This window comes from Osmia bicornis, chromosome 14 (genome assembly GCF_907164935.1).
Source record: "Osmia bicornis bicornis chromosome 14, iOsmBic2.1, whole genome shotgun sequence".
NCBI lineage: Eukaryota > Metazoa > Arthropoda > Insecta > Hymenoptera > Megachilidae > Osmia > Osmia bicornis.
This window is the reverse complement of record NC_060229.1, coordinates 233,077-253,775: the sequence shown is the minus strand read 5'-3', so window position 1 is coordinate 253,775 and position 20,699 is coordinate 233,077. Positions and strand designations below refer to the sequence as shown.

Sequence of the window (20,699 nt, the reverse complement as noted above, 5' to 3'; positions counted from 1 at the left end):
CTTTCCCCTCAAAAGGGATCGCGGCCGTGTTGGCTGCAACAGTCCGCGAAGTTCACTTTCCGCCCGCGGAGGTGAGAGCTCCATGGGAAGCTTCTGCCCGCTACCTTACCGCGTCGAACATGCCCATAACTTGTTCTTAAGCATGTGGAAACGCTTTCAAATCGTGGCGCGGCCAAGGAGGTTACGAGTCGAATTAGTGGCCATGCCGAATCGTTGAAGATTAAGGAGATGTTGACGAACGTTCCTGCGTTTGATCGAAGGTATTTTTCACGCATGATTATTCTGCTACATCGTACTTCCAGTTATTGAACCGATCTTCAGGTACTGTTACACGCATGATTGATGATTCGTTAATGTGAAATTTTTAGAAATTTCTTCTTTACAGAAGCTAACTTAAACATAATCAACAAACCATCTCTTGCATAAAGATGAATCAACCAGAAAGCACCAAGTTATAATACAAAACAATCACTGTTTTAATTATTCACGCTCGAAATGTACATACCTGCTATTTAATTCAATGTCCCGAGAATGAACGAGCCACGTTACTTACTTACCTTGTGCATCGTCGATTGTAAAGTAAAAACTACAGACTGGCCGTAAAGTGGTCGTAAAATACCGCGTTGCCGAGGAGAGGAGGCGCTTACCGGCAATCTTTCAACAGATAAGTTATTCAGTGGCGCGTGTTACGTGGGCAAAAATAGGATTACACGGGATGGAAAATATTTCTAAATCCAGGAAAGACATCAACGAATGGAAGAGGTAACGTTCCATCGTCTGATGCGGAAAGCGCATCAACGAGTCGTATTCAATCATCGTGACATTCAGCTCACGACTTTTGCCCCAGGAGGTGAGAGCAGCTTCCAGCAGAAGCATAAAGCGAACAGGATGCACTGGCTGCAATCTTGTTCGCCCATACCTTTGAACGCTTAAAGCTTGTTGCACAATTGCAAAATTCTGCACGAACCATGACCGGCTGCAAAAATCAACTTGCTTCGCTGGCCAGTGAAAGCAGTACGTTCCCTCTATATCATCCTTTACGACGATCTGATTCGAATTTCATGACGTCCATGACTATTCTACTCGGTATCGTGATACCGCTGATTCAATACAGATTCGTGATTTCCAAGCAAGTTCAATGGCTGAGCAGAAGGTATGAAAATGATGTTTATTTTAAGCTAGCAATGAGTTTCAAATTGAACAATTCCAAATTTTCCATTTTTCTTGTGATTCGAAATTTTCTAAATTTAGATGAGAAAAATATAAATTCCAACTCGACACGAGACTCGAAACTCAATTCGAAGGCTTAGAATGGCGCCTCCGCATTGGCGTGACTAGATGAAGAACAGGGTGGGCCTACTCCACCTCCAACCCCAAATGTGAACTGGCACATTCATTATTCTGAAATTCTACAATTTTAGTATTCTAGAGAAGCAATTTTTGCTCCATACTGTACCTTTAAAAAGGAAAAAAAAAATCATTGTTCACTATGTACCAGGAAAAGACATTTAAAGAAACGTTCTCAAGCAAGCCGTAGCTAATTCAATGTTTGCTAATTCTTTCCCTTTTGATGTCTTCCGGTCCAGCAGATACCTACATACGTGTCTTTTTGGAATCCGGTAAAGCTGATTGAGTCAAGATGTACCGTACGCTGATTGGACAGCGTATTGTGACAGGAATGATAATTTCGTGCAAACACTCGGGCTATTTTACGCCCGCAGGAGGCCTGTTCCGATCACGAGTATAGGTACTCCTTATTCTTCTCCTTTCTCTCCATCCTTTGGCTCGTTACGATTTGCGTGATGACCACTTTCAAACAGTGTCCGTGTACGACTGATCAAGGAAACTCGTTGTAAATTGTATACCGCGCGATCTGGAACGGACACTCATGTTTCCATTTAAATTCTCTTGATATTTCAATGTTTGAAATTGATCTTTCATAGTTCGCGACTTCAAACAACTTCGGCTAACGCGTCATTCTACTTTAACGTGTACATTATAATTGTACATTACATTGTAATACATTATAATTATTCGACAGGATACGATTTTTCCTGCTTCTCTTCTATAAAGATTGTTAATTTGTTTCTGGATATTTGATGGTTGCTTAGAGAATATTGTTGTAACTAATTAAAAGAATAATTTCATCCTGTCCAAATCTTCAGTCCCTCTTTCATAAGAGTTGGCCTCGATCATCCAGTCGCAGATCTTCAAGTATCCCGCATAAACTTGTATGGAAGAAGGAAAGCAGAAGAAGAAGCACCGTAGCAAAAGTCGTCCATCAAAAGGCCCTGAGGGGCCCATTAAAATAATTCAATTAAACGGACAACAAATCAAGCGGTTCGGCGGAGCAGGTCGTGGGGACATCGGGATGAACACGGTCACCCGATAACTTTCGTCGGGTCTCACCGGTGTGGAAAAAAGGAATGGATTTCGTGAAAATGTTGCGCCTGGTCCCGCGGCGGGAGTGGTGGACAGAAACGTAGAGAAAAAGAGCAGAAGGTCGGTTTTACGAGTTGGCGAAATTTATTGGTAGGCCGGTAGGGTGGGACGTGCCCACAAGTACATTGCGATTCCTCGAAAGCACACGGAGAGTGTCACGCATACGTCGTCTTATCTCTCTTCGAGAGAAGAAGCAAGAAAAATTCTTGTCTCACCGGGCTGACCGTGCGCCTCGGTTTAATTTTTTTTTTTTTTTTTTTTCATTTTTGTTTTGTAAAGCTAGCGATACAGGCATAGATACACGTATAATATAATTATAATGTAACATAATATAATATATAATATAATATATATAATAATAACATTATTATCACTTCTATTTAATCGGTAAAACGTGATACAGCTCTACAGGATCGAGATTGCCTATCGATGGCTACGATGCACACTGACTAAACGACTATTCTTTTTTTTCTCTTTCGATAACGTTCATAAAATAATTAATAATAATAATACGTTCCGTTGATAATCGCATTGCCCGCAATATAATATTCAAAGACGCAGCGATATGTAATTTTAAGCTATGTACAAAGCACGACTGTTCCTTACTCCTTTCCAGGGATGGGCGAGTTTCCGAGTACCCGAGTACCCGAACAAATTTATACCCGCACACCCCTCCTACTTTCCTTTCCTTTCCTTTCCTTTCCTTTCCTTTCCTTTCCATACGTCACAGAAGAAAATTCTTTCTTTTTTATGTATGTATGACGACGATGTCGCCATATTTTTTCACTCCCAAAGTCGCGATCGTGAATTTTCCAAACTAATCAGCTGATTATCTCGAGGAACCTCGAGATGCTATAGTTTTGAAAAATCCAGGCGTTTAAACAATTATTTTTGCTTCTCATCCACGCTGTGTATTTATTTGTGTATACTGTGTGTATGGGTGTTAATTTACAAGAAAGGGACTATAAAACTAGCCTCGCTAATTATACACGCGCTTCTAAATAGAGATATGTATAATGAAAGAAAAATATACAGGTCGAGCCGAGACACCGTGATATGTTGAATTTTATACAAGACTGCGCGTATCGTTTCTCAAGTGTCAATTTTGATTTTAATAGTGTTTGCGATGTGCTTTGATAGATCTGATGATTAAGTGACGGAAAGAAAAATAGTTGTTTCGACTGTTGCGGAGGGTATGTCACTTACTGTAACGTCCGATGATTAACATTTTAACCCCTCAAACTTTAATACAAAATAATGAAATTGTAATTAGGTAATTATTGTCTGTAATACCAATGTTTTAATTGTATTAGTTTAAGGGGTTAATTGATTTTTAATCTGGAAAGTGTATGCATTAATACTAATTTTAGTAATAAACAACAATCACTCTAATTCATTCCTTATGATTTGAAAAACACCTTTATACACTGCTCAAAATAATTGATACATTTTATAAGATATTAAATAGTGTATTAAAAATTATTCTATCTTTTTATTATTTAAAGTCATTAGTGTTTTTGAATATTACCTATATCAATACATTTTTTCAAAATATTATTCAAAACTTTACCAATTATTTCGAACAGAGTATTTACAAAATTACATGTACCAATGTATTAGAAAATTTTTTACATATTAACTGCCACTGAACATTCAAGATAAAATATTTCAATAAAACAAAGTAAAAAATTACCTAATCTCAAATGCAACATTTGCATCATGACGTCATCGTTCCCTGTGAGAGGCACTGTGATCGGTTAACAGTTTTCGGTAGAAGGAACTTTTCCACGCCGATGTCCGTTCGATGAGAGGGGCCCTCCAGAAAGTCGCGGAGTCGAAAGAAGGATATGTAGTCGCAGCTACGGATGGCCGGGAAACGTACCAAGCTGATCGATCATCGAACAGGATCATTCTAATCGAACGATCCCGCTCAGTGTGCGCGAAATCGAAGAGACACTTGGAGATTCATCCATCCAGTGGAAATCGATCCCAGCCGACTGGTACTTGCGTCAGCGGACCCGCCTTGTTTCACGTTTCCAAGGTCGTCTGGTCGCGTCTCGAAGAGTCTGCTTCTCCTACAATATCGGTTCATTTCTACGAATAACAAGGATCAATAGATTTCCATCGAGAAATCGCAAAAAATTGGGCCAAGGGAGATGAAGCTGGTGCTGGGCATATGGATGATGTCGCTTCAGGCCTGGGCGTGGTTTTTACGGTAGCATCGGTTCTTCGGTAGCTACTTTGAACCGGGTTATTACGCGGTCCAATTTCGGATTCTAGCCCGAGGTCCTCGTGTTGCGGCGTTGACACGGATCATTCTTTTTTACATCTTCTCCTTCCAATTCAAATTAGCTGCTTCCGGGGACAACTGGCTGATCGATGATGCTGAGATACTCTTTGATATTGAAATTGGAATTCTTTTCTTTTATCTTTTATCGGCGTTCTATGTCGTTAGGTTCATAGATTTACTACATAGGTATAACCTATTTGTTAATTAGATTTTTTCGAATCCCAAGAATCAAGGCGGTTGAAGATTTTAACCTTCTTCAAAGACTTCTGAATAAAACTTTAAAACTGAAATTGTAGCTCCTTTTTTGATGAACAGCCATTATGAAGAGTTATTGTTCAGGAGAAATGGATGTAGCTCAAGTCACTTCGACCTTGGACTGATTGCTCCATTTCCATGGATGACGCTTGGATCGCATCTTCGTTTTCCACTATTAAGTTGTTACAGCCGTTGTACCGTAGGAGAAAACAGGAACTATGGGCGAGTAGATTTTGTGAGATAACGAAACTGGTTGGATACTTGATGTCTTCGAGCGAGCATGTAACTGATAACGAAGTTGGATTTTCCTGTCTCGTTTCCCAGAGTCTTATAGAATTCTTGGCCATTATTCTTGTCGCTAAATGATTTTCAATTTTTAAATACTTTCTATCGAACCAGTTTCTTGAGTTGTCTTCTGTCAGCATTTCAATAAACGAGTTCTTAGATCGAAATTCCTTAAGAATCAGCTTCTTCAGGATCTGAATTCTTTTGTCCTTGCAAGAATTTTGATTTGACTGCACCATTGATTCTTCCTGTTTGTTTCTGTCTCTCGTAGTCTTTATCGCGATGACTTGATGTGGCTGACGTCTAGGTGTCTAGGCTCGGAATACAGGAAAGTGGTAGAAGCTTTGAGACGAAACAATCGAAGAAGCGGGATGGAGGAGCGAGAAGCGAGGTTTAATAGGCGAGGAGACGATTAGTATCCACGGAACTGTTTCCCTTTTGCGACTCGGTAGGCTGGCGTTAAGTCGTTTCGAGCTGATAATAATTAATCGATCGTCCCGGAGAACCGACAGACGGACATCGGCAAGGATAGACGCGTGGTTGGATCAAGAAGTTCTCGGAATTTCCACGTAGACTTGATTATTATCATTCGAACTATCTTTAAAGCATTTCTTTTTTGCCTTCTCAGTTTCAAATTTTTTATAACGTCCAAAGATTTCTGATCGTTTTTAACCCTTTCAACCCTTTCGCTAGAGCCATCTTTTCTCGAAACTATACTTTTACTTATATATAAAATTCTAAGATTGCTAATATATTTTACGGGATTATCTAATGTATTCAATTTCATAAGGTCGGCAAAAATTTAGTGGAATTATTTTTTATCTCAGCCTATAAATATAAAAAATAACGAACATACATTGAAATTCCAAAAACTAGTTGAAACTGTACCGATCGCGACCATAGAAATATAACCTAATGATAAAATAGCGAAACGCGCGTCTATGGGAGTATATAGGATGAATTGGCTGGATGGCTTCTAGTACCTAGAGTAGCCATTCGAATAGCCATTTGAGTAGCCGTTGGAGCCCTTGTAGGGAACAGAGTGTATGCTCCTGGAACAAAGATGGTCGAAATCGGAAGATGAGGAAAGTAAATACTTAGAAAAAACACGAAACTCTAACATTTCTTTCTCCTCCTGGTTAGCAATTCAATTCCACCACGTGTCGCGAGAGCGTATAGGTAATTTCGTGCGGGCTCGTTGTTAGTAGAAGGCGATAAACGTGATCGTAGCAGAAGAGCAAAAGAAGAAGAAGAAGAAGAAGAAGAAGAAAAAATTGATGGTGGTGGTGGTGGTGGTGGTGGTGGTGGCAGAGTTTTAAGCATGCTGAGCGTATCTTTTTCTTCCGTTCTTTTTCATTTTTTTCTCTGTTTTCTTTTTTTTTTTTTCGTGGTGGCGGTACACGATGCACGAGAACCGAACGTGTTGTCTTCGTGGTTGCGGGAGACTTCGAATGAATATTGAAACGGAAAGAAGAGTGGAGCAAAAGAATCATGTCAATAATAATAATAATAATAAATGGAAGAACATGGATAGCTAATATTTTTTGTTGTTATAGATTGTTTGAATAAATTTTTTTTGTTGATCATGTTGTTGATGTTGTTGCGTGTGCATTGTGTGTGTGTCAAGGTGCAGGAGATTCAGAGCTCCCGCTCACCGCCACCCACATCTACAACAGAACAGAAAACAAGACCACCGCCGTTACATACAAGGTATCCATTAGTATCCACCAGTATCGAAGATTTATTTTATCGTTCACTCGCTCGTTCGACTGTGTGCTCGCGCGAGTTTGCTCGCACGTTCCATGCGGAGGTAGCATTATTTCAGACTGATTTATAGGGGTCAATGCGATCTTCAATGTGTGACGGACAATCAGAGGCGCCAACTACATCTTCGCGGATTTTTTCTTTTTTTTATACGTAGCCAGAGACAGACACATTTAAAAATTAAATGCTTCATTGAATTTCACAATGTCACCTTTGCAAATTTTTCTTTCTAACATTATAATTTACCATATTAAAGCTACCTAAAAAATTTCGTTTATTTCTCTCGAAGGCTTTTCAGAATTCAGCAAAAAATTCATAAAAATTTGCACATTGTAACACAACAACGAAAAAGTTATGTATATTCGTCGTAGGAGCAGTCAGTTTCCAGTTAGCTGTCAAATAAATTCGTTGACGCAAATGAAGTGTTCAAGCAGCGAGACGCAATGCGACTAGAAACGAGAAAAAGAAAGAAACGTTGCTGCTTTTGAAGAAGAATTTGCATTTTGAACGATAATTAACTGTCCACGTGATAGAATTACGATCATTAGAGATGTATTTTATGTCTCATCGACGTCGCACGAGTCGATTCTTGTTCGATCGTCAACGACCGACGCGACGGAACCTGGTTAACTTTTGATTTTCAGTCTTATCATTTAATCATTTGCACGAAATTTGTATCAAAGTCGTAAAATATCTTATCTCGAACAGCTTTTGATAACGACACTCGTATTACGAACGAATGTCAAGTTTTACACCTTGATGGCCTCTGTCACGTATTCCTAACTTTCATACTTAAATTTTCATCTTATTTTCACTAACTTTTTCAGTAATTTATGCACCGACATAATAAAAATAAAATTCTTTCATTTAAAAATGATACAAATGTTTTATAAGTTTAGGTCACGATTAACCTATGCTTCGCTATTCAAGGGTTAATACATACCTAGAAGATTAATGCTAGAATTATGTTTCAGACTTTCATTTACTCTATACTCTAAAACGAATAATAATTAATAAAAAAAAGAACAAGTTGAAAAACAATAACGTAATCATGTATACCTATATGTTAGCGGCTGTCAAAGCATTAAACATTCTAAAATCCTAATAGGTACTATTTTATGTTAAGTATTCCTACTGCCTATAACTGCCTCTAATTACCTACAAGACCCCAAAAATTTTGCATTGCAAAAATACCTAATAAATAATCTAACCATCACTGTTTTTCAATGCTAGAAAAGGAAGTAGAAAATGACGTACACTGAAGGATTTATAAGAGAAATAGCACAATAATTCTGTGGCACTATATTCAAAGGGAAACTTCTTTCGCATGGAACGTGCTGCAAACTTAAAACACGTCAAATTGAATCGACCTTTCTTTCATCAAAACGTTTCAATTATCTAATCAATTATAATATTCAAGATTAACTTAACTTTAGATGAAATTCATTATGCATTTAATCTGCCAAAAATTGTTGAAAAAACAAAAATTACTAGACCTTTTATTTCTCATTCAAAAATTCAATCTTTAATGAATTTGATGATTAATGAATTTTACCAAAGTTTATATTAACATTGAAACCAATCAATACTAAATTGTTTAAAGAACATTATAGTTACCTATAATATTCAATTTTGTCATAGCTGTCTGTGCTTCGATCACTAAAATCCTTCAGACGAGTTACTGTTACGTTTCGTCGCAATGGAGAAAGAAAAATTGACTTTTCGTCGGAAGGAAATCATCCCGTATAGTGAGTCACTAAATGAAGTAGGTACTGTCTTCTTTGGATTATCCTTGTTCGTTTTACAAAAGGTCGTACCGGTGACCCGACCGGTTTTCGAAGTGGTCCCTATGTTCTTGCTCGGTTGGGTCAATATACAATACACGTGGCTAGTTCGTTTTCAATCGTCCACATACCTCAGAACAAAAGCTGACATTTTTTTAATCGACTTATACGCCACTAAAATTTACACACCTTTCTTTCAAAAAGTGAAATTAAAATTCTAGTTCTAATTTTTCATTTTTCCCAAGTAAAATTAGAAACATTGCAAAATTTTAAAAATGTCATCCATTGGTCCACAGTTGTAAAAGTGATTAAATCCTAAAATATTAATTTGAAATTCTTGATTTTAGTGTTCACGACGCGTCGAAGGTTTGCGACGGCGGATGATCGGAGCACAGCACGTCTATTTAGTTGTCATTCGAGCGAGTGGAAAAGCCGGGACCAGCGACGAAACCGATAGCGCGGACCTTCAGACACCGGGATCACATTGAACTTCACACCGCGATCTATCCGTGAGACGAGCGCAGCCCGGACGCGAGCACACTATGACCTTTTCCCCTCGCACTAATTCATTGGTAACTATCACTGGGTCCCTGAGTGCGCGCGCGATCCAATCTACAGTATCGTTGCAATAATAATAAAATAAGAAAAAAATTAAACGAAGAAAGCAGGCTGCACTATTAACTGGGCACAGATGAAGGAGAAAAAGAATGATCCCAGGGTCTGATCGATGTCTGGCACGAGTATCAACCTCGGAACCAGTCCCGTCGCCTCGCGGCAAATTAGAAGAAGGCTCGATAAAAATATTTCTCGTGTACCTATATATATATATATATATATATATATATATATATATATATATATATATATAGGTATATGGATCTATAATATTCGATAGAATATTCCGGTAAAATGTACCTGTGCTGCTTGAGGTTGTCCTGCCGCTTGAAGGACTTTCCGCAGACCTCACAGGTGAAGGTCACGTCGTCCTTATGGCTGCGCTCGTGGATCATGAGGTTGTAGGGCTTCGTGAAGCGCCGCTGGCAGTACTTGCAGACGAACTCTACCGTGCACTTGGCGCGCATCTTCTGCCGGCGGCCGAACTCCCTGCCGTGCCCCTCTGTCTCCATCGGCATTATCGCGAACATCCTTATAAATTCCCACCGCTCCTTCTCTTGGTCGACTCTCTGTCTCCTTTCCCTCTACCTCCTCTCTCGCGCGGTTCTGCTAACGCCTCGAGTCACTCCCTCCACCGATTCAACACGCTTCTCTGTCTCTCTTCCAAGCTTCGTTTTTCTCTCTTTCCACAGCTTCCTTTTGGTCCCTCTCTTGCCGCTCCTGCCGTTCGTGTCGCTCTTCTCCTCCCGCGCAAACCTAGTCCCGACCGGCTGACTCTTGCGAGTGAGATCACTCGGGTTGTACCTCCTCGCGGGCGACACGATCACCTACCCTTCTTTCTCTCTACCTGCGGGAAATGAAAGAACAATGATTTTTCGATCGATTCCCAGGGTATCTGGGTGGTGCCGATAACGAACAAGCCCGAATTGATCGTCCTCGGATGGCGGACCTTGCAGAAAACCCCAATTTTAATTTAATCCTGTATCTCATATTATTTTCATTTCCTTCCTTTCGTTAGTATAGGTACCTACTTATATTGATAAGAAATGGCCAAATTCGCACCCTAATCTAAAAATCGCAGACCCAAAGGGGAATCATCGCTACCAAGATTGAGCACGACCGTGAATCGAGGTCAAATCGAAAGTAACGTAGGAGGAAGCTTATTGCTGGTGGCCAGTCGTCGAAAAGTGGGGTCCCGCGGAGCGGAGAGGCAGCAATAAAAAAGGCCCCCGGGGTCTGATCGCGCGGACCGCCGCGGCCATTGTGCAGGAGCCGCGTCCAGGTGCTACTGGTAGCGCAAGGTAAGCACACGGCGCACGCTCGAATAAAGTGGCGTGTCCGAATGAGTAATAAGCGTGGCTGGGCGTATCCCGGTTGGTTAGGCTGCCTAACGGCGGTGGGGCCTAATCGGAGCTGCGTGTTACGCAGCAGTCTGCTCTGCCCGCTTTTTGCTCGCCTCCTCTTCGTATCGCGTCAGCCTCGAGACGGCAGATTCGTGGATTCGTTCCGCTCGCTACAATTTTGGTCAAACTAGTTAGTGAGTGGGTCATTTTTATGGAGAACGCTTAGGCTAGCCTCAGCTGCTTTTGTTTCGAGATTTTTGCCCAAACATTTTTGGAACATAAAAATGGTAATTTATCATTTTTCTTATTCTGACTGAGATTAATTAAGTGAATACCTTCGTGATGTTTATTTTAATCTACCATTTTTTTGCTAGAAAATTGAACTCCGAACGAATGTCATAAATTTCAAGCCACACTTGCCATGTACCAACTAACAGGGCACCTACCAAGCGTGTCTACAGCGTGTCGTGATCAAGAGGTCAAAGCTAATGTATGATAATGTATGATAATGCGATGTATGTGGAAGCACGCACTTACAATCGCGTACTACGTCCAAGGAACTTGCGAATGAACATACCCACGCGAATGATGTAGCAAAGTTCATTAACAGAAAGGTATACCTACTACCTGAAAATCTTGTCAAAATTGTACCTTTAGAATTTTTGTTGAAATTTAAACAGCTTCTTGGAAGTTCCACTGTCACAATACGGTTTCGATTTGTTGTAACGAATAATGGAGTTGTTTAGCAGGCTGTGACGGGAATACAATTAAACCGAACAAGCGGGACATCGGATTTCTTAATTCTGTTAGACACGCGTCCTGCAATTCGATAAGGCTGTTCCGTTCTAAGAACGGCAATGCTAACGCGGCCTTCACTCGGAGCACGTCCGATGAAAGTAAAGGTTCGTGTACTTGTCATCCACCGAAAGTTATCGCTCGAATCAGTCATGGAAACATGCCTCGTGATTCGCATGGTTACGCCACTACTTTCGGGAAAAGGTAGAACCAAGGGTAGAACCAAGTCTGAAGCTATTAGACGAAATTCATACATTCAGTGAAACGATTTCGAATACTAAGGAGGGCCACTTGGGGCTCAGAATTAACTATGTCTGTTTTGTATTTAAAAGCTTGATAGTAAATGTAATTTAAGATTCTGAAAATAACTGGGATTTCCAACACCTCTCCACCAAAGCACCCTTCAGATCCATCATTTTTAACGTGGCCACATGGAGGAAAAAGCCCGTTCCAAGACTGTCCATACAGCCCAGACAGCGAGTTAGAATCAGTATTCGGGCTGTCAGCAGACAGGCCATACTCGCGACAGCCGGCCGAGATAAGTGACTGCCGCGTTTACGCCCGGTCCGTCGCGAGCAAAAGAAAGACGGAGGGCACGGATGAAGAGTCAGCCAATCAAAGAAGGACGCAGTGGAGCCAACCAAGAAGCCCGGTCGACGTGCGTGCACCCGTTCTCGGATGTATGGAGGAATAAAGAAGGGAGCAGTAGCCTTCGTTCGTTCACCAGTAGCCAACCAAAGAGGAGCTGCTACCGTGCACCGCCCTACCGCTGACTACCGGTTTTCGGCCACTCGCTACTGAACCTCCACACAAATCCACCGGGCGGAACCACACCCTCCTCCTCTGAATCGACCTGTTGCCCTGGGGAGTACTTTGTCGAAAGTGGAAGGGCCTGTCAGGGAACGGCAACTTCCTACTACGATTTCTTACCGCTGTCCAATAAGAAGAGAGACATGGTGGTATTGGATGATGTTTTTTGGGGATAGGATTAGGTGACACAATGATAGCCTTCAGTGTTGGTTTAATCCTTACTAAGATTCCTGGGGGGACCGTTTAGGCCGCTATTTTACCAAATTGGTCAAAACCAATTTTGCACTTTGGAAGATTCAGTTTGAGAATTTAGGGTCATTGAAGACTTCGTGAACTGAAGAAGGGTTAGTATGTAAGTGACAAAAATTATTTTAGTTCAACTAATTATTAGCATGGATATGGGAACTTTTAGCTCATGTAAATTTCTTACTAGTTTTGTGAAAAAGGGGCAAATAATTTAGAATTAACAGACTTTTTTAAAAACAGTACCTAATTATACAAAAATTTATATATCTAAATCTTACAAGATTAATAATATAATACATGTAGTTACTATTTCAAATGAAATCAGTCGTAACTACCATTTTCCTACTACACTCCGAATGGTCTGAGCTCATCAAGCGGGTGGAGGAACATCTAAACTGAGAATACAGGTTCCGAAACCGTCGACGAATAAAATATTCAGCACAGCGTAGGCTGGTAGCCAATGAAAATGAACCAACTACCGTGTACCGCCCTGTGGCATGCTACCGGTTTTGGGCCACTCACCGCGAAGCCTGGAGTGACATCAACGATTGTAGACATCTTTTCCCGCCCGCTCGATTCGAAACACGATGAAGCAGTAGTCGCAAAGTCTGACATTAAATTTACTTTCTCTAGCTGTTCCATTAAACTATTTTAACATAGACTAACACGAGTGTATTAAAATTTTCAAAAGCTACCAAAAACTTGAAACTATTCATAATTCTATGTTTTTAATAGGTAGGTATACAATAATGATTTTCTAACACTTTGTATTATAAAAATGAAGAATTCCGATGGAAAAGACATTAAAGTTGCACTTACCCGTTGAAAGCAGCACACGGACACCGTAGTTCCCTCTCACGCCGGGTATTTCTGACTGCTGAACAGACGAGAAGTAAACGTTCCGTGGAATTGTTCGAACCGAGGAGCAAAATCGTAAGGTTCGCGTACAGTTAGAGAGAAAGCGGGAACTAGATTTCGAGAAGTGGATTCTCTATTGAACGTTACGTAGGGATGCTGTCTTCCGGGCTGACAGGTCTGGACCGTTTGGGTGCGCGGCGTCGACTGAAGCTCCGTTTGCCCGCTCGGTTCGCTGGTAGCCCGAATAGGTAGGCACACCAGAAGACGGTAGGACGCGGTGTGTAACCGCCAAAGGTCTCCTTCGTCGGCGTCGTCGTCGTCGTCTCGCTTCTTCTGGTTGGAGGACCGGGAGACACCTCCCTACCGAACCAACTCACCGATGCCCACTAGCTGTCGTTTGTCCGTGTGAGAGCCTCTCTCGATTCTACCAGAAACGCTCCAGGATCTTCCTTCCTTAGAAGAGCGCGGTCGGTAGGTGGTGGTAGTAGAAGAGGTGAGTCGAAGGACCGCGGAGGAGGAACGGGAGCAGAAGAAGGAAAAGGAAGAGAGCGGTACAAGAAGAGGAAGAAGTGCTCCTTATCCTGGCTCTCTAGGTCCCTCCCTCTCTTTCCGTCTCTCGGATGTCCTTGTCTGGCCAGTCACCGAATAGCAGCGCGGTTATTCACAAATCCTTCGACGACGCGGCTTCCTGAGCTCCTGGGAGAGTGCCCATCCGCCCTCCCTTTGCTCCAACTGTCCCTCGACATGCTCCCTCTCTTCCATGATCCCTTCCACCGGTCCCCGATGGGACCGCCCTCGTAACCGTTGGATCAGAGCATCCCTCTTCGCCCACGCGAACATCCTTTTCGAATAGGTCTTCCCACTCCCCGATGAATACCGACTCTGGTTTTCTTTCGCTTCGCGCCCTCTCCGCGTGCTTACCCCCCGCGGGGGCGGTAGCCGAACCAGGGTACAAAGGAGGTAGCCGTCCGAGAAGAGCCACCGCGATCGTCCCGTCCTTCTCCCGCATTTTCATTGCCAGCCTCGAATTTTAACTCGGGGATATCGCTTCGATGCCAGAAGAAACCCGCGGAACCGTTCGGTATGGGTTTCACGATCGGCGGGCCCATTCAGACGACCTGTCGCCGTCGTCCTCGAGGCGACCGAAACGAGTCCGCGTCAATCTGTTCGCCCACGCGAAAAAGCGGATCAGCTGAATCGGTTCCTGGAAGAGGATTCGCGGGAGCGGTGCGATCTCTTTGTCTTTATCGGGGCCTCTCGAGGCCAGAAAGCGCGACGCTGACGAAGGTGTGGGAGGAGGCGGAGGTGGAAGCGTGCGGGAACGAAGAGCGGGGGCTGACACGATGCCGCGGGGGTTCCCAGGGCACGTGGGAAATGCACAGTAGTCGATGTCAATCCCCCCACCAGGGTCGCTATGCGAGGGGGCCCAGTCGGTCCCACTCGTACCCCCACTTTCGACCCCGCCGGATCCAAGAACCATCGCCAGCGCGTTGGGCACCGCCCAGCGAGATCTCGCGGTATCGCTTCATTGGACGATTCAATGGGCTATCGCCTCCTTCGCGAGCCACCGACATGATCGAGTGGTGGAAAAATTCCACGGGAAAGGCCGCTCGATCCCCAACGAACGAACGGACGAAGAAGACCAGTGAGCGATCGGCAACAAAGAGGACGCCGACGTACCGCGTGGAATCCAATTGTTGCCACCGGACAATTTCGCTGGAATGAAGACGGCAACGATGACGAGGGGAACATTTCCAGCGTACGCTTTAAGCGTTACCGTTCCTCTCTTTCATAGGAATATTTAGGGAGCAAAGATCGAAACCAGGGACATCTCGAAAGGATTGGGTTTCTTTCGAAAGATTCTCATGGAGATACGGGGAAATTGATGACAGCAATTTTGATGCTGACGCGATCAACGGAATTTATGACGAACACTCAACGATGTTCGGTGAAAGACGACCAAAGGAAGCGGCTTATTTGGCTGGTCAAAGATGACACTTTGAGAGATTCTTTCTGAGAAATCTTTTGTTTTAGGTGCTTGTCGTCGTTTCGTTTGGTTTCTTTCTACAGAAATTTTCGCACAATGTATACAGGAGTTGTAAAGCAGATTTGACATAATAACTGTACAGTAATGTTACCTGTTGTTAAATACAAATTTTGGGCGGTTTAGCACCCCCAATTTTTCTCAATAAATACCTAAATTTATTTATATTTGCTTGTAATATTCAATTTTATCATCAACAATCTTATACCATTTGAACCTCAAAATGGAGGCTGCATCCATGGTTGGATTAAAGCATAGATACTCCATTGCATAGAATTATTTTGCACCGAACGAAACTAATCTGCATTGAAAGCAAAATTTTAAAGAGCTTTGTAAAATATCCATTGTGTCCCTGTAGAATATTAATTTAGAATAATAAATATTCAGAATGATACTTTGATAGGATAGCTGAGAGTAGATACATGAGCATGAAGGATTAAATTGATTTTTGGTCAAAAATAAGAAACAAGAGTAAGATCGCTATAGGAATTCAACAAAATGAAAAAAGCGCTTAGTTCCGAGAATGAAATGTGTAAACTGAAAGTGCTGAAGTAGAATGTACAAGTCTAACAAAATTGACAGGTGACGCGTTGATGATAAGAACGTTTGCAGAGGACGCATTACCGGCAACTATACAAACACTGATTTTAAAGATAATGTATCTGAGAATGAGTTTTAGTTTGCGCAACGGAAGAAAACGAGGAACTTATTGTTTACATATAAATAAATATTACATACCTAATGAATTAACTACTAAAAGAGCTAAAAAATAATGCACATATCCATTAAGTTAATAAATGTGGTAAAGTTAGATGAGCATTTGATGTTGGTTTATACCAGAATAATTCATTAACGTCCTGTTGCACTATTTTGAAAATAATCTATATTTACACCTATGTAATTATTAAATTAGGTATTAATGCACATTCTGTGTATGTACATATACATACATACATACATACATACATACAGTAAAATGGTGTGAATAACAAATGATTTCTATGATCGTACCACGTCGTTTGTTCAAATCTTTTCACTACTTGCGTAATAATGGTCCCTGGACATTACATAATGCGACGTTTTGAAAGGCAACGTATGTACGACTTACCTAGCATGTTATTGGCGACGATATGACGCGCATTACGTAAAGCTGAAATCAACTCTGGATGACTGGACTCGGCTATACACGAAACTCATGATGTTTGCTTCTAATGGGAAGTAGTAGAGGACTGCAGATCAGACAGAAAAAATGGAGAATTAGAATTAAAGTATAGCTGCTGCAGCAGCTGATGGACGTCTACTTTGACTCTACTCTCTATCAACTCTTCGAAATATTCTGAATAATACCTAATAGGTACAATACTATAAAGGGATGAAAATTTCTTCGTTTTGAAGGGTTAATAAAAAAATGAAGCTGTATGTCTGGAAAGCGCGTATTCGGTGAGCGGATAGATCAGAGAGAGGCCGCCGTGTTGGCGCAGGAAACGGAAACTGGCGGAAACAAAGCCTCGGCAAACAGACGGCATCCCATGGGGAATGTTACCAGGGCAAATAGCGCGCGTCCTCGCTATCGCTGAGCCGCGACAAATATTGTCACGTCGTGGCAATACGAAGAAAGGTACCTCGGCTCGTTTCGACCTACGTCCAGGACCGATAGATTAGGTCCTAGCCACACGATACTGTAAACGCCATCACCTTCGCCCGTGGGCAGAGATAACGAGGAACGATCGGGACAGGTCCACGTCGAATTAGCAGGTAGGTTCGAGCTTCGGCATCGACGAGGGTACACCGGCTCAGGGAAACTCTTTTCGCCTACGGATGTAGATGTTTCTGATAATATATAATCAGCTATTGCAGTTCAGTTTAGCGTATGATTACAGGTTAAGCTCGATTAATCCTGAAAGATACCTATTTACCATCTTACCCCTGCCATCTCGCCCCATGTAAGTTATAATGTATAAATAAATAATACCAAAATAACAATTACCTACATATTAAAACCAATCTAAATCGCTATGAGATATAATATCTACTCTGTAATCAATTTCCAGTACTTACATTACATTTAAAGTGTAGTACCTATTCGTTTCGAAATCATTCGAAGTATCAATCAATTCATTTCGATCGGAAAGCAAGCGATACAATTTTTTAAGGCCACCCAGTTCGCGAGGCAATCCGACGTGTCTCAAAGCGTTGTCAGTACACGAGGATAATAAGTGTCATCCGGAATGGCGGCTACATCAAAGACGCCAGTTGCGTACTTGGTCGGCGCGAAGTCGCGAGGTACAGATACGCGGACGCGCCCAATGGGAACGCGTCTGTATATATGTATGTACTACGTATCTCCTCTACGTCTCTTAATGGTTCCTCCACAATTGCTGTTCTGTAATCGCATGAATTTTTCTTACCTTGCCGAGTCTACGAGTGTACCTACAATGGAGTTGAGTTCATTTTGTTTTGCTCTTACATATTTTCGACTGACATTAATTATTTATTTATATGTATAATTAACTACAGTAGTTCACGAAGAACCAATGAATATAAGCGCCCATAATTTACACGAGTATGATCATTTTTGTTCGTGCAATATTTAATGTAGGTAATCTGGAAATTTATAGGGTAAAAAATAAAATGGGATTTCTATGGAAGAAAGAGAACACTATTCAAAGAATTTTGTTTTTATCGTTACCACGATGTTTCATAATCCACATTCTATATTTTTAATCCACCGTCGGACGTTAATAAAGTACAATTCCATAATTGAGGCACTTTATTGTCCATCGTTATCAGTTGCACTTGTTAACACGTAGATAAAGGGATTACTTTCTAAATGCTTGCTGATAATCAAAATAACGCGCAACTAGTGAATCACATTTGACGTTTTAACAGATTCTACCAGAAATGTATATAAAAACTCCTTTTATTTCTATAAAACACAACTGTGTAATTTCATTCAAAGAAAATTATATATGTAATGTTATTGCTCTCTTGTACAAACTTTCAATCATACTTTGACTTTAGATAAATTGCATTTGCTCCATATTGATAAATGTGGGGGGGGGGGGGGGGGGGTTTAAGAAAAGCTGTCATAGTGATCGTATTAAGGCAGTGTGAACGATGCTTAATCGGGGAAAGGGCTCGCGGAACGACACCACAAAAAGTTCTCCGGCATAATAGGCATAGGACGAACCCAAGAGGAATCGTGGACTAAAGCCGCACCTTGTGCTGGCCACGTATGTACTATGTATGCGACGTGCACACTTTATAATGCTACGCCCGCAAACGTACGAGAGAACTACATAACTAAGGTTATTGAGACCGTCGTACCGCTTTCACCTACGATCTTCCACCCTCGTTGCGTTCGCCTAGTTATTTTGAAACTGGAATTCGTTGCTTTGAAATTCAGAGGAATTCAGAGAGGAAAGCAGTTGTGCTTACCTATTTCAAAATAAATAAAAGGTAAATAAATTTATAATGATGAACATACCAGAGACAACAATTTTATGAGATATGATTATAAATGAAAGATTCTTTTCACAGAAGAATGAAAATGACAGTCGATATCTGAATTCTCACTACAATGGTATCTCCATCCATCCATCCATCTAATTTCGCCCTTAAAGGGGCCGCCGGTTTTTGGGGACTAATCTGTCCCCATATTGCCCAACGAACGCTATCATCCACGCGCCTCGGGGATGGCAGCACCGCCAGCCCCAAACCCTGCGCATTTTTTGAATTTCCTTATCTTTTTACATTTTTCCGTAACTTAATTCTATGAGTTTATCATTCCATACTTTTACTCTCTATACTCCATATTTTTATCGTTCATTCCTTCCTTCAATACAACTCCTGTTTCAGTCCCTGTGTATGTGTGTGTGTGTGTGTGTGTGTGTGTGTGTGTGTGTGTGTGTGTGTGTGTGTGTGTGTGTGTGTGTGCGCGCGCGCGCGCGTGTATCCCCTTTTAGTCGCCTCTTACGACAGGCAGGGGATACCGTGGCCGTATTCTAAGCCCCCCGAGCCACAGGGGGCGCAACAATGGTATCTCATAGTCCAACAAAAGTGTTCCTTCAATCAGCAAACAGAAGACACACCTGGTTTCTTATCTCCCTTCGAAATGCTTCGGGGAAATTTGCATACTCAAATCTCAGGTGATTGAGCCACCATTCCATACACAGGTAAGTATCTGTTTTTACTATACCATATATACCTATACAAAAATTATCTATATTTTTTAATGTCGTCGAAGTGACACCAGTGATCAAAATATTAATACGAGTACCACTAACTTTTTGACTCTACCTCGTATGAAACGAGGAGTCAAAAACGGTGCGGTTCGTTAGTGGGAACCATAAAATGCCTTGAACCGAGAGACGTGTGGACAGTAGTGTATATTGCCGTGCATTTAGCTTGTCGTGCGCCGCTGACAGAAAAAGGATTTGCCTTCGGCGTTTTACCGGATTTACCGAGACACCTCATGAAACACGCCCATGTTTGTCTTCAGCTTTTGAGCCGGGCCGAAATTTTCACAGAAACTCACCGCCGTCGGCGCGTACACCAGGACACGAACGTCAAGAACGAAGCCCGGACGATGTAGGAGAGACTGACTTATCATACCGTGTTAACGACATGCCGGCAGAATAGATTGTTTGTCGATTTTTCACTCTCCTCTCGCGCTATAAAGCCGGCTACGAGTGCTCGTAAAACGAGACCAGACTGGTATACAATGGCCTTTATTCTGACATAGATTCACCGGTGTGATATAATCGCTATTAAAATCGCATTTTCAGAACGTTGGATAGTAGTAACACTGCAAGGGAATGAAAAGTGTCTGATCAACTGCATTATTTAATATACATTCAAATTTTATATACTTTTTTTAGATATTATATCTACATACGTATATGTATATGTATAATGATGAATACAGAGATGGAGCTATAAGGAAGATATTAAAATCTTGTAAAAAGAAGCGTACTTACGTTTTAAAGTAATAGGTATTTAAATCTGAAAGTTAATTATGTTATTCTGTTCATTTTTTAAATTAATGTTTCCTATATTATTTTCATTTAATAAGATAGTACCCTTCTTTACTTACATATTTGATAAAATATCGACTAAAGGTTATTATTAATCTACAATCGGTAGGATACTTTCAGTAGATCATTTCC

General features: G+C 41.5%; 1 protein-coding gene across 5 annotated transcripts; it reads right to left on the bottom strand.

Moving 5' to 3' along the window:
* Positions 1–2,507: 2,507 nt before the first annotated feature.
* LOC114878672 (protein drumstick) lies at positions 2,508–20,137 on the bottom strand. Of its 5 annotated transcripts, none has more exons than XM_046288618.1 (4): positions 20,069–20,137; positions 16,640–16,760; positions 9,736–10,282; positions 2,508–6,324 (listed from the first exon to the last, which is right to left on the bottom strand). In XM_046288618.1, the coding sequence occupies exons 3-4, from the start codon at positions 9,963–9,965 to the stop codon at positions 6,249–6,251; spliced, it is 306 nt and encodes a 101-aa protein (XP_046144574.1). In that variant the 5' UTR covers positions 9,966–10,282; positions 16,640–16,760; positions 20,069–20,137; the 3' UTR covers positions 2,508–6,248. The 5 variants fall into 5 exon arrangements, with proteins under 5 accessions (XP_046144574.1, XP_046144572.1, XP_046144573.1 ...); XM_046288616.1 differs by lacking the exon at positions 20,069–20,137 and adding an exon at positions 17,154–18,585; XM_046288617.1 differs by lacking the exon at positions 20,069–20,137 and adding an exon at positions 17,590–18,585.
* Between the last annotated feature and the right edge of the window lie 562 nt (positions 20,138–20,699).

What these genes read in the sequence shown, in the direction of transcription:
- LOC114878672 (XM_046288618.1), bottom strand. Translation starts at nt 9,965, where the DNA reads ATGTTCGCGATAATGCCGATGGAGACAGAGGGGCACGGCAGGGAGTTC. An exon ending in GACAACCTCAAGCAGCACAG is followed by an intron (nt 6,325 to 9,735) that starts GTACATTTTACC and finishes TCTTTGTTCCAG; the next exon opens with GAGCATACACTCTGTTCCCT.